The 14,558-nt window shown below is 41.0% G+C and overlaps 1 protein-coding gene across 7 annotated transcripts in view; it reads right to left on the reverse strand.

Moving 5' to 3' along the window:
- Positions 1–14,558, reverse strand: part of ARMC8 (armadillo repeat containing 8) — a 109,081-nt gene that overhangs the window by 76,549 nt on the left and 17,974 nt on the right. For 6 of the 7 annotated variants that reach the window (XM_070794282.1, XM_019961996.2, XM_070794293.1 and 3 more), the window contains exon 2: positions 1,241–1,317. The exons of the other annotated variant lie outside the window; for it this stretch is intronic. In XM_070794282.1, coding sequence (XP_070650383.1) covers positions 1,241–1,317 — 77 coding nt within the window. The remainder of the gene's footprint in view (positions 1–1,240; positions 1,318–14,558) is intronic. 7 annotated transcript variants of the gene reach the window in all.

Consider the following 14,558-nt stretch of genomic DNA (forward strand, 5'->3'; position numbering starts at 1 on the left):
ATTCAGCTCCTCCTCACCTTTCCTTCTAGCTCAGTTTGAATAGTTAAGCAGCCTTGCTTGTTTATCTTGCCTCTACTTTAGAAATAAACCACTCCCTCCAAGACATCCCTTATATATAGCCCCCCCCCTTTTTTTTTGGAAAGTGGGGGGTGAACATCGAATAAGAATGAACAGTCAGTAGAAACTTCCATAAACAAAGCATCCTAGCTGTGCCAAGGTTGAGCAAGAGTTAAGCTAAAGATGCTCTCTTGCTGATAACACTAACAGGGTAAGAAGAAGAAAGGACAAGTGAGTGCCTCACTGCTATCCCACATGTATCTCATCCTGTTACTTCTGGGGTCCTCCTTTCCCAGGACACAGCTCACTGCTATGGGTGCTCTGTGTTTCCCAACCCAATGAGTTGTCTTAGGCTAGACCTTCAATGCAAGAGACCTGGGTTTGATCCCTGGGTTGGGAAGAATCTCTGGAGAAGGGAAAGGCTACCCACTTCAGTATTCTGGCCTGGAGAATTCCATGGACTATATAGTCCATGGGGTCGCAAAGAGTCAGACACGACTGAGCAACTTTCATTTTCACCTTTTTCTTTCTTAGAAGTGGTGTGATAAGAGCATAAAAACCTGCTCTTAGGAGAAAGAATTCTTTCAATCATTTGCAATCTTACTGCACTCGTACCACCTAATTATTTTTAAGTATAATCACCTCAGATATGTTGCTTAAAAACATTTCCTCTCATTAAACATGAGGCAATTCTGGAGAAAAGATGGACATTAAGGTTATCAAGAGTTTATTTAAATTTTCTAATGACTGCTTTCTAAATCCTGATATTTAAAACATCACTAGGAAATCCAAACTTTATAGAGACCATCAATGAGTTAACCAAAAACAAAACAAAACCACCTCTAACCCCAATGACCTATTCTCCAGGCCTTTTCAAATGATAAAAGATCACCAATTTTACTCTCTTGCTTTTGCTGAATATTAAAGTAACAAAAACCTTCTCCAAACTAAACATTTTAAAAAATGTAAAGCAAGTATTCTACAAAAAAAAATGAAGCTAACCATGTCAGTTAACTACCCAACAGACAATTCTTTCCAGTATCATATTAAAGTCATGAATGTCAAGGGGTCTTTCCAAAACAGAAAAGTTATAACCCTGCATTTTCAGAATTATAATACTTAACAGATTCAAACATAAAACAAACAAGATTTTTTGATAGACTCTTAAATACATACTACTTACATGACACCTTGTAGAACTTTCTGGGGATCAGGGTCAAATAGCCTGTCAACATAGTGGCGACTGCTAGCTGTTACTTCCTAGAAAGTGGGGGGAAAAATTATGACATCTGAAGCCACGCAAATCACAAATTCACAGTATCACCTATAACATCAAATAGCTATATAATCTAACTTAAAGCAGAAGCATTCAAATTTTTATATATACTTATCATATTAAATCAATCTGAGAAAATCTTGTGACAAGATAAAAAATAAGATGAGCAAGAAAGAGATACCCGGTTCTTACTAGCATAACTAGACAGTGAAACCTTTGTAGTGAGCACTGCAAGCTTTGCCAACAGAACTGAGCCTAAGTATTAAGAAGCAAGCAAGCTAAGTTTCTTAATTAAGTGCTGGATGTCACCTACATACGAAAAAAAGATAGGAATGTTGTTTCTGTTTATATCTACTAAAGGGAGGGAAAATCTGATCTCATCAAGGAAAAATGGGAAAGGACTTCATGAACAGTTTATGAAGGGTAGTCTTGGTGCAAGAGGAAGACCCTCAGAGTGACACAGAGGAGCTCTATTGCTAAGAAGCAGACATATGTAAAAAATAAAAACTAATATAAAGGAGTTGTTGTCACACTTTCTGTGAGAAAAAAAAAAATTAAAAATTAGGGTGATTTATCAGGTCCAAAAGAGTTACCCAGTCTGAATTGGCTAAAGCTGACCAGAAGGGGGAGGAATTAGAATATGAAGAACAAGGGAGACACTTACCTCCTTTTATTTGTATTTTGGGGTTTGCTCTATTATGTTATTTCCTGTAATACTTATTTGGGGGGTATACTTATTTTTATATTTAATTTTCAATGCTTAACATTATTTAAAACAAATAACATATGTTTAAGAACCAGAAAGAAAGAACTTTTATCCCTTGCTATTTCTTTCTGATGCCTGCTGGAATATGCTGCTCATATACTATCAACCATTAGCAATAAATTTTTATAGAGAGGAAGAAATACTTTTCCAGTTTACCCAGAATCCCTGATCAGAAAAGAGTTAACTGCCAAGACACAGTGTCAGCTTAAAATTCTGAGTCTCTGAAAATAACTCTGGAAAAAATTTCAGACAATATAGTTAAGCTAAAAATCAAAGTGTATGTTCATATTATGGGTCTGCAACAAAAATATCCTTGTAGGCAACACAAATACCTATTTTTAATACATATTCCATTTATAAAGAACAAACTGGCAGCAAATAAAGACACACTGATGAAAATTCCTATGCCTAACAGGTAACATAAAGTACTTGCTAATGGGTCTGGTTTCCTCAAAATAATATACCCAAGAGCAAAATCCAGGATAAAACTGAAAACAGCATTCCCATAATACAGATATGTCTTCTCACTTCATCTGAGCACATGTGCTTTCCTGGCTTTCCAACAATGCTAAGTCCGTCTGAGAACTTCAGACTCTCAAGATTCCCTGCTATGTAAGGACTGATCTTTGATTTTACTGTTTGTCTCCACAGCTCTATATCTCTTGCCTCTCAATGTGGTTTTTAAAAAGGTACTTGGGTTTAAACCTATATTTTAAATAACACATTTCTCCCATTAACAACAAGTCTACTTCTCTGTACATTCATTTAATAAGCACTGCCTATCTATTAATAAGATATGCAAGGTACAGAGGAAAGCATTAAAGTTAAAAAAAAAAAAAGGCACGGTCTCTCCCCTCAAAAATTCATATTCTATTGTAACTATGTTTACATGTTTATATTCCCTATTAGAATATAAAACAGAAGTATACACAAATAAAGGTAGCACTTAGTTCAGTTCAGTTGCTCAGTCGTGTCTAACTCTTTGCGACCCCATGAATCGCAGCATGCCAGGCCTCCCTGTCCATCACCAACTCCCGGAGTTCACTGAGATTCATGTCCATCAAGTCAGTGGTGCCATCCAGCCATCTCATCCTCTGTTGTCCCCTTCTCCTCCTGTCCCCAATCCCTCCCAGCATCAGAGTCTTTTCCAATGAGTCAACTCTTCGCATGAGGTGGCCAAAGTACTGGAGTTTCAGCTTCAGCATCAGTCCTTCCAAAGAAATCCCAGAGCTGATCTCCTTCAGAATGGACTGGCTGGATCTCCTTGCAGTCCAAAGGACTCTCAAGAGTCTTCTCCAACACCACACTTCAAAAGCATCAAGTCTTCGGCGCTCAGCCTTCTTCACAGTCCAACTCTCACATCCATACATGACCACAGGAAAAACCATAGCCTTGACTAGACGGACCTTTGTTGGCAAAGAAATGTCTCTGCTTTTGAATATGCTATCTAGGTTGGTCATAACTTTCCTTCCAAGGAGTAAGCGTCTTTTAATTTCATGGCTGAAGTCACCATCTGCAGTGATTTTGGAGCCCCAAAAAATAAAGTCTGACACTGTTTCCACTGCACTTCCATGAAGTAATGGGACCGGATGCCATGATCTTCGTTTTCTGAATGTTGAGCTTTAAGCCAACTTTTTCACTCTCCTCCTTCACTTTCATCAGGAGGCTTTTTAGTTCCTCTTCCCTTTCTGCCATAAGGGTGGTGTCATCTGCATATCTGAGGTTACTGATATTTCTCCCAGCAATCTTGATTCCAGCTTGTGTTTCTTCCAGTCCAGCGTTTCTCATGATGTACTCTGCATATAAGTTAAATAAGCAGGGTGACAATATACAGCCTTGACGTACTCCTTTTCCTATTTGGAACCAGTCTATTGTTCCATGTCCAGTTCTAACTGTTGCTTCCTGACCTGCATACAGATTTCTCAAGAGGCAGGTCAGGTGGTCTGGTATTCCCATCTCTTTCAGAATTTTCCACAGTTTATTGTGATCCACACAGTCAAAGGCTTTGGCATAGTCAATCAAGCAGAAATAGATGTTTTTCTGGAACTCTCTTGCTTCTTCCATGATCCAGCGGATGTTGGCAATTTGATCTCTGGTTCCTCTGCCTTTTCTAAAACCAGCTTGAACATCAGGAAGTTCACGGTTCACATATTGCTGAAGTCTGGCTTGGAGAATTTTGAGCATTACTTTACTAGCGTGTGAGATGAGTGTAATTGTGCAGTAGTAGCACTTAGGAGAGTATTAATAAACTGAGAGAATCAGTGAAGACTTCTTAGAGGAGTTGGTTTTAGAAGATGAGTAAGAGTGCACAAGAATAGATAAGGAAAGAATCAGGGTCACAACCACAGCCATAAGGCGAGTGAAGCCAACACCCAAATACCATCAGCAAGGATACCAGTTGGCGGCACTGAAAAAGAAGGGGAGAGGGTAGAAAGGTAACTGCAGACTATAAAGCACAGAAGGTCAATCAATACGTAGCCAATAAGTGAAATGTTACACTGCCTTTGGGTCAAAGTTCTATGCTAGGTGCCAAAGAGATACAAGAGGAAGCTAAGGCAGAATTGTATAGAGCTTACACCTATAAAGGGGTTGGTCATATGTACAAAAATGGATCCTTTGAGCTGCCTACATAGTAGCAAGCTGAGAGGATATAGTCCGTTGTTCAAAGTGACTTTACTCTATGCTTCTGCTTAACATATTCATTTAGTTGTTTGTACAGGACATTTCTCATATTTCACTGCTTTCCTTTGTAGATCAAGCCATCTCTCCACTTTCAGCCCTCTTCTCTTGTCTTTCAAAAGGCAGCCTGGAGGGACTCCCCTGGTGGTCCAGTGGCTAAGACTCTTAAGCTCTCTCAATGCTAGGACCCTGAGTTTGATCCCTGATTGGGGAACTAGATCCCACATGCCACAACTAAGACCGTGCACAGCCAAATAAATAAATAAAAATAAATATTAAAAAAAAAAGGCAGCCTGAAAATAAAAGACTTTGAGAGAGAAGGCAATTGGTACAGATACTAAATAGGTGCTCAGAGAAAAAGTGACACTTGAGCAAAGAGTTGAAAAAGGTCAAGGAGTAAGTCATGCAGCTATCTGGGAGCAAAGCTTGTTAAGCAAAGAGAACAACAAATGCAAAGGCTCTGAAACGGGAAGTGTCTGAGGGGATCAAAGAACAGGAGGCTGTGACAGCTGGAGCAGAATGAGCAAAGGAGAAAACAGTAGGAGATGAGTTCAGAGAAGAGGGGCCAGATGGTAAAGAGCTGCGGTGTCCAATATGATAGCCACTAGCCTCATATGGCTATTGGACATTTTAAATGTGGCTAGAAGTTGAATTTAAAAATTTTAAATTTTAATTAATTAAAATTAAAAATGTAAAAACCAATGCTGGATTCAATTATTAGAAAACTTTTAAGACTGTTACTTGGGTATGTAAATCTACTTTCAACTAAATTTCACAAAACCTAAATACCAATCAAGTATTTCCAACCAAAATTTGGCATCAAAATTATGTAAAATACATACCAGATTTTTGAAGACTTGATATAAAAAAGTAAAACAATTTCATTAACAATTTCCTACATTAACTGTATGTTCAAATAATATTCTGTATATAGGTTTAAATTAGATTTAACATTAAAATTAACTTCATCTGTTTTCTTTTTATTTTTACAGCATGGTTGCTAGAAAATGTTAAATTATGTACGTGGCTTGCATTATTTTTCCACTGGACAACATTGGTATAGAGTCTTGTTGGTCATTTTAAGAATTTTTATTTTTATGGTGTGATTTGGGAAGCCATTAGACATGAACTGACTTGCTTTAAAAGGACTGCTCTAGTTGCAACTATAGAAACAGACAAATATGTGGGCTGGGCTAGGGAACAAAGCAGAGAGACTAGGTAAGAGGCTGTTTCAATAATCAGAAATGCTATTATTTCAGAGAGATAAAGGAAGTCTGGACTAGGGCAAGAGTTTTGGAGGTAGTAAGAGTCACTCAGATTCCAGATAAATGTTAAAGTTGAAATGACTATCAAATTGGATATGCTGGTGGAATAGATGAGGGACGTCAAAGAATAGAGGAGCCAAGGATAATACTTAAAGTTTCTACCTGAGCATCCAGAAAGACTGAGCTGCCAGTTACTGAGACGGGAAAGACTGTGGGAGATGCAACTCTGAGTGAGAAGATCAAAAGGTCAGTTTTTGTTAGAACTGAAAATTTTATTAGCCTTCCAAGTGAGAATGTCAAGTTACAGTTGAATATATGTCAAGAGGTTAGGAGAGACCTATTGAGTGGGAGATACAATTTAGGGAGATGAGTATAAACAGAAGTAGTATCAACAGGATAAGTTCACTTAGGATAAAGCAGAGCCAGAAGACTGAACTCTGAAGCACCTGAACAAGCAGCCAGTGTGATGGGAAGAAGTCTAAGAAGCCAGATAAAGGTAATGTTTTAAGAAGGGAGTAATCAATTATGCCAAATGCTATGGATGTGTAGCATAAGATAATAACTAAGACCTAAACGTTGGGTTGATGAGCTGACTATGGCTCAGATCATCAGCTTCTCATAGCAAGACTCAGGCTTAAACTAAAGAGAGTGGGGAAAACCACTAGGCCAGTCAGATACAACTTAAATCAAATCCCCTATGCATATGCAGGGGAGGAGACAAATAGATTCAAGGGATTAGATCTGGTACACAGTGTGCCTGAAGAACTATGGATGGAGGTCCATAATATTGTATAGGAGGCAGTGAACAAAACCATCCCAAAGAAAAAGAAAAGCAAGAAGGCAAAGTGGTCATCTGAGGAGGCTTTACAAATAGCTGAAGAAAGAGGAGAAGCAAAGAGCAAGGGAAAAAGGGAAAGGTACACCCAACTAAACGCAGAGTTCCAAAGAACAGCAATGAGAGACAAGAAGGGCTTCTTCAACGAACAGTGCACAAAAACAGAGGAAAACAACAGAAGGGGAGAGACTAGAGGTCTCTTCAGGAAAACTGGAGATACCAAGGGAACATTTTGCCCAGAGATGGGCACGATGAAGGACAGAAACAGTAGAGATCTAGTAGATGCTGAGGAGATCAAGAAGAGATGGTAAGAATACACAGAACTGTATAAAAAATAATCTTACTGAACCAGATAACTATGATGGTGTGGTTAGTCACCCAGAGCCAGACATCCAGAAGTGTGAAGTCAAATGGGCCTTAGGAAGCACTGCTGTTAATAAAGCTAGTGGATGTGATGGAATTCCAATAGAGCTATTCAAAATCCTAAAGGATGATGCTATCAAAGCATTGCACTCAATATGTCAGCAAATCTGGAAGACCCAACAGTGGTCACAGGACTGGAAAAGTCCAAATTCCCAAGAAGAGTAGTACTAAAGAATGTGCTAACCATCAAACAATTGCACTCATCTCCCATGCTAGTAAGGCCATGCTGAAAATCCTGCATACTAGGCTTCAGCACTATGTGAACCAAGAACTTCCAGATGTCCAAACTGGGTTTAGAAAAGGAAGAGGAAGCAGAGATCAATTGCCAACATTCACTGGATCATAGAGAAAGCTAAGGAATTCCAGAAAAACATCTACCTGTTTCATTAATGATGCTAAAGCCTTTGACCGTGTGGATCATAACAACTTCAGAAATCTCTTAAAGAGATGGGACTACCAGACCATCTTACCTGTCTCCTGAGAAACCTGTAAGTGCGTCAAGAAGCACCAGTTAGAACTCTGAATAGAACAACTGATTGGTTCAGGACTGAAAAAGAAGTACAACAAGGCTGTCTGCTGTCACCCTGTTTATTTAACCTATATGCTGAATACATCATGAGACATGCCAGGCTGGATGAGTTACAAGCTGGGAATAGAGATACGTAGGAGAAACATCAATAACCTCAGATATGCAGATGATACCACTCTAAATGGCAGAAAGCGAAGAGGAACTTAAGAGCCTCTTGGTGAGGGTGAAGGAGGAGAGTGAAAGAGTCTGCTTAAAACTAAACATTAAAAAAACTAAGATCATGGCACCTGGCCCCATTACTTCATGGCAAATAGAAGGGGAAAAGGTAGAAAGCGGTGAAAGATTTCCTCTTTTGGGCTCTAAAATCACTGCAGATGGTGACTGCAGCCATGAAATTAGAGATGATTGCTTCTCGGCAGGAAAGTTATGACAAACCTAGACAGTGTATTGGAAAAAAGAGACATTATTCTGCCGACAAAGGTCCGTATAATCAAGGCTATGGTCTTCCCAGTGGTCACACACGGTTCTGAGAACTGGACTGTGAAGAAGGCCAGAGCGCCAAAGAATCGATGAATTCAAACTCTGGTGCTGGAGAAGACTCTTGAGAGTCTGGACAAGAAGGAGATCAAACCAGTCAATCTTAAGGGAAATCAACCCTGAATATTCATTGGAAGGACTGATGCTGGAGCTGAAGCTCCAGTATTCTGGTCACCTGATGCAAACAGCTGACTCACTGGTAAAGTCTCTGATGCTGGGAAAGGTTGAGAAGAAGAAGAGGGCGTCAGAGGATGAGATGCCTGGATGGCATCAATGATGCAATGGACATGAACTTGGGCAAACTTCGGGAAATGGTGAGAGACAGGGAAACCTGGCGTGCTGCAGTCCATGGGGTACCAAAGAGTCAGACACGACTGGGCAACTGAACAACAATAACAAAAGTTGGATTCAGGAACATGGAGATCATCAATGATCTTGACAATAACAGTGTGTGCAGAGTGGTGGGGCCAAAGCTTGCTTGGGGAGGGTTAAGAGAGAATGGGTAAAGAGGAATTAGAGAAAGTAAATACAGACAACTCTTTCAAGGAGTTTCACTGTAAAGGAGAGAGAAGAGAGAAGTAGTTAGAAAGGTGAAGTCAGGAGAAGCTTTTTTTTTTTTTAAGAAGGAATACATTAAAGCATATTTATTCATTGAGGGAATTTTTTTTATATAAAGAAAAACATGCTGCATTGGGGTAGGGGAAGAACTTCTGGAACAATGTTCATGAATAATTGAGAAGAAAGTGGATTTACTGACGAAGAAAAGCATGGAAAGTACAATCAGTTCACTTCAGTTCAGTCACTCAGTCGTGTCCGACTCTTTGCGACTCCATGAATCGCAGCACGCCAGGCCTCCCTGTCTATCACCAACTCCCGGAGTTCACTCAGACTCACGTCCATCGAGTCAGTGATGCCATCCAGCCATCTCATCCTCTGTCGTCCCCTTCTCCTTCTGCCCCCAATCCCTCCCAGCATCAGAGTCTTTTCCAATGAGTCAACTCTTCGCATGAGGTGGCCAAAGTACTGGAGTTTCAGCTTCAGCATCATTCCCTCCAAAGAAAACCCAGGGCTGATTACTTTCAGAATGGACTGGTTGGATATCCTTGCAGTCCAAGGGACTCTCAAGAGTCTTCTCCAACACCACAGTTCAAAAGCATCAAGTCTTCAGCGCTCAGCCTTCTTCACACTCCAACTCTCACATCCATACATGACCACAGGAAAAACCATAGCCTTGACTAGATGGACCTTTGTTGGCAAAGAAATGTCTCTGCTTTTGAATATGCTATCTAGGTTGGTCATAACTTTCCTTCCAAGGAGTAAGCGTCTTTTAATTTCATGGCTGAAGTCACCATCTGCAGTGATTTTGGAGCCCCAAAAAATAAAGTCTGACACTGTTTCCCCATCTATTTCCCATGAAGTGATGGGACCAGATGCCATGATCTCAGTTTTCTGAATGTTGAGCTTTAAGCCAACTTTTTCACTCTCCTCTTTCACTTTCATCAAGAGGCTCTTTAGTTCCTCTTCACTTTCTGCCATAAGGGTGGTGTCATCTGCATATCTGAGGTTACTGATATTTCTCCCAGCAATCTTGATTCCAGCTTGTGTTTCTTCCAGTCCAGCGTTTCTCATGATGTACTCTGCATATAAGTTAAATAAGCAGGGTGACAATATACAGCCTTGACGTACTCCTTTTCCTATTTGGAACCAGTCTATTGTTCCATGTCCAGTTCTAACTGTTGCTTCCTGACCTGCATACAGATTTCTCAAGAGGCAGGTCAGGTAATCTGGTATTCCCATCTCTTTCAGAATTTTCCACAGTTTATTGTGATCCACACAGTCAAAGGCTTTGGCATAGTCAATCAAGCAGAAATAGATGTTTTTCGGGAATTCTCTTGCTTTTTCCATGATCCAGCAGATGTTGGCAATTTGATCTCTGGTTCCTCTGCCTTTTTTAAAACCAGCTTGAACATCAGGAAGTTCACGGTTCATGTATTGCTGAAGCCTGGCTCGGAGAATTTTGAGCATTATTTTACTAGCGTGTGAGATGAGTGCAATTGTGCAGTAGTTTGAGCATTCTTTGGCATTGCCTTTCTTTGAGATTGGAATGACCTTTCCAGTCCTGTGGCCACTGCTGAGTTTTCCAAATTTGCTGGCATACTGAGTGCAACACTTTCACAGCATCATCTTTTAGGATTTGAAATAGCTCAATTGGAATTCCATCACCTCCACTAGCTTTGTTCATAGTGATGCTTTCTAAGGCCCACTTGACTTCACATTCCAGGATGTCTGGCTCTAGGTCAGTGATCACACCATGGTGATTATCTGAGTCATGAAAATCTTTTTTGTACAGTTCTTCTGTGTATTCTTGCCACCTCTTCTTAATATCTTCTGCTTCTGTTAAGTCCATAGGATTTCTGTCCTTTATTGAGCCCATCTTTGCATGAAATGTTCCCTTGGTATCTCTAATTTTCTTGAAGAGATCTCTAGTCTTTCCCATTCTGTTGTTTTCCTCTATTTCTTTGCATTGATTGCTGAGGAAGGCTTTCTTACCTCTTCTTACTATTCTTTGGAACTCTGCATTCAGATACTTATATCTTTCCTTTTCTCCTTTGCTTTTCACTTCTCTTCTTTTCACAGCTATTTGTAAGGCCTCCCCAGACAGCCATTTTGCTTTTCTGCATTTCTTTACCATGGGGATGGTCTTGATCTCTGTCTCCTGTGCGATGTCACGAACCTCATTCCATAGTTCATCAGGCACTCTATCTATCAGATCTAGGCCCTTAAATCTATTTCTCACTTCCACTGTATAATCATAAGGGATTTGATTTAGGTCATACCTGAATGGTCTAGTGGTTTTCCCTACTTTCTTCAATTTAAGTCTGAATTTGGCAATAAGGAGTTCATGATCTGAGCCACAGTCAGCTCCCGGTCTTGTTTTTGCTGACTGTATAGAGCTTCTCCATCTTTGGCTGCAAAGAATATAATCAATCTGATTTCGGTGTTGACCATCTGGTGATGTCCATGAATAGAGTCTTCTCTTGTGTTGTTGGAACAAGGTGTTTGCTATGACCAGTGCATTTTCTTGGCAAAACTCTATTAGTCTTTGCCCTGCTTCATTCCGTATTCCAAGGCCAAATTTGCCTGTTACTCCAGGTGTTTCTTGACTTCCTACTTTTGCATTCCAGTCCCCTATAATGAAAAGGACATCTTTTTTGGGTGTTAGTTCTAAAAGGTCTTCTAGGTCTTCATAGAACCGTTCAACTTCAGCTTCTTCAGCATTACTGGTTGGGGCATAGACTTGGATCACTGTGATATTGATTGGTTTGCCTTGGAAACGAACAGAGATCATTCTGTCATTTTTGAGATTGCATCCAAGTACTGCATTTCGGACTCTTTTGTTGACCATGATGGCTACTCCATTTCTTCTGAAGGATTCCTGCCCCCACAATAGCCAGAGGCAATTAATCAAGTGGATATGGTGGTGAAAGCTTGTGGACATTCTCTCCGATTATTTCTATTTTTTTAAAGTTAAAATGGTGGGGATGGATGGGAGGGTGGGTGAAGAAAAAGACGAGAATAAGACACTGTATGGGCCAGAAAATATATCAGGGCTGCCAGGCAGCACTTAACCTTCCTGAAGCTCATGATTATGAATTTAAAGTGAGACCAGTCAGCATGGCTGTGTTTTTCTCCAACTACATTTAAATATACAGAAGTAGGCATGAATAAGAGAGCTGGGTTTAATCAGAGCTGGAATTTCACCAGGCAAGGATGACAAAGCCAGAGGAAGAGGTCAGCTGAGTTGAGAGTATATGCAAGATTGTGATTATGACAGGCCTCCTGAAGACCAGTGAAAGAGTGGTAGAATTAATACAATGCAGGTAACAAGGGAACTGAGAAGGGTTGCAGGTGTTCGGGTAGTAGGAGGAATGGTTAGGGAGGACAGAAGGTGGTGGCCAGGATGTGAAAAATTGAGATTATGAAGGGATTTTAGTTAGCGAAGGGATTTAGTTATTACATCAACGTCAAGGTCTAGGAAAAAACCATGAGGACAAATACCTCAAGGTAGGACAGAGGATATGATCACTGGAGAAGTCTAGAATTTTAGAAAAATTATCTATATAGTTAGTGAAATTTGCATAAATTAGCACAGAAATAGTGCTAGGGAAAAAGTGATCACGAGCTAGGAGCTCAAATCTTAAAAGAAATGAGGGGGACTGATCCAGAAGATCTATGCTCATACTCAGTCACTCAGTTGTGTCTGACTCTTTGCAACCCCATGACCTGTAGCCCACCAGGCTCCTCTGTCCATGGAATTTTCCAGGCAAGAGTACTGGATGGGGTAGCCATTCCCTTCTCCAGGGGATCTTCCCAACCCAGGGATAAAACCCACATCTCCTGTGTCTCCTACATGGGCAGGAGGATTCTTTAGCACTGTGCCACCTGGGAAGCCAGAGGATCTATCGATGACTACAACAAGGTAGAGTCTGGTGAGATGCAGAGCTGGAACATTCAGAAAAAGGGAAGAGAGGGGTCTGAAAAGATCCATGAGAACAATTCTCTCCTGTACCTCCTGGAGATATGAGGGACATGGGAAGGAAAAGAGCCACCAGCTGAGAAGACTGCAGGAGAAAACTGAGGAAAGGGATGTCAACAAGTGAAAAGCTCAGTTTCAGTCGAAACAGAAGGATGAGGGAAATGTTTGGAGAAGAGGCTGAGGACAAGGGAAATCCCGTGAAAGAAGGAGAGAGGCAAGGAATCTGGCTAGAAAAGTAAATGGAGATACATGGGCAAGAGGAAGGACCCTAGAGTCCTGGGCTTCTTGTGGAGGTTAATGTAAACAGAGAATAAGAGTTTAATCTTGATGAGCTGGAGGGAAGGATGAGTGTGGCTGTGATACTGGGGTCGGCAGGGGTGAAGAGAACCTGGGGGCTCTTTCATTCTTGCCAGCAACAGTGTGGATTTTGGTGAGGGACAGTTTCATCTGGGCACGTACTTACTCCTGAAATATGAAAAGCACTAGAGTTCCTTCCTCCCTCCTTCCCACAGAGGCCAAAAGGCTAGAGTTTCCAATGATCTGTCCTTTCAAGAAGTGGCTTCACCCTCACTTCAAAACACCAATACCCTTTCAACTGTAGTTATAGCTTTCAGGAGCTGGAAGGGATTGTACACAGTGATGCTCCATCCTCCCCACCAAGAGAGCAGATGTGCCAGGGAGCCAGCTGAAGCTCAGGGTACAGTCTGTGCCCATGAAGGAGAGCAATGCTAGCCAGGGTCACACTATGACCTCTGCCTTTTGGCACAAGGCTTCAAACAAAAGGCCTAGTAAGCCCTCAAAACCTAGCTCTAAACTCCTTTTACCCATTCAAAGCTTCAGAAGCCACCGCAAATGTATTAAAAACCTGTTCCATTTCTGTGCTTAATAGCACCCCTCCAAATTATGGGAATATGTACACAGATCCCTTCAAGCGGAAAGTTTATATATGCCAAATCTGTGAACTAGTGTTAATTCTAAGTAGAGCTGAATGTACACATGTATGAACAGGTATTAAACATTAAAGAAAGATGAGACGCTTGAAACAAATTTCTTTTTGAAGGAAGACAGAAACAAGTTGTATTCCACTGTGGAGAACTATTATGTGGAAGCAATTTCCCTTTTATTAGGTGACAGGCAGTCTCTGAGATAGCCCCAGTGATCCCACTTTCTCAAATTCAAGTCCTGTGTGATGTCTCCCCTTGAGTGAAGACTGGTCATAGTGACTTGATTCTAGCAAGAAAGCAGCGGAAGTGATATAATGTCATTGCAGAGCTCTCCCTCTGTGTGTGTCCATGTCTGTGTCTGTCTGTCCCTCCCTCTGTCAAAAGCCAGCTGCCTTGTTGCAAGCTGCCCCATGGAGAGGTCCACATGGCATGGAACTAAGGGGAGCACCTGGCCAAGAGCCAGTAAGGAACTGAGGCCCTCAGGTCAACAGCCCATGTGGAACTAAATCCTGCCAAAAACCCTGTGAGTGAGCTTGGAAGTGTAGGGCCCCTCAATTCAGTCTTCGGGTGAGAAGAGGTGCTCCTGTTGATACCCTGACTGCAACCTCACAAGGAACTCTGGGGCAGAGGCACTAGCTAAGCCACATCTGAATCCTGACCTACAGAAACTGAGATAACAAATGTTTTAAGCAGATAAGTTTTGGGGTAAT

The sequence above is a fragment of the Bos indicus genome, chromosome 1 (genome assembly GCF_029378745.1).
Source record: "Bos indicus isolate NIAB-ARS_2022 breed Sahiwal x Tharparkar chromosome 1, NIAB-ARS_B.indTharparkar_mat_pri_1.0, whole genome shotgun sequence".
NCBI lineage: Eukaryota > Metazoa > Chordata > Mammalia > Artiodactyla > Bovidae > Bos > Bos indicus.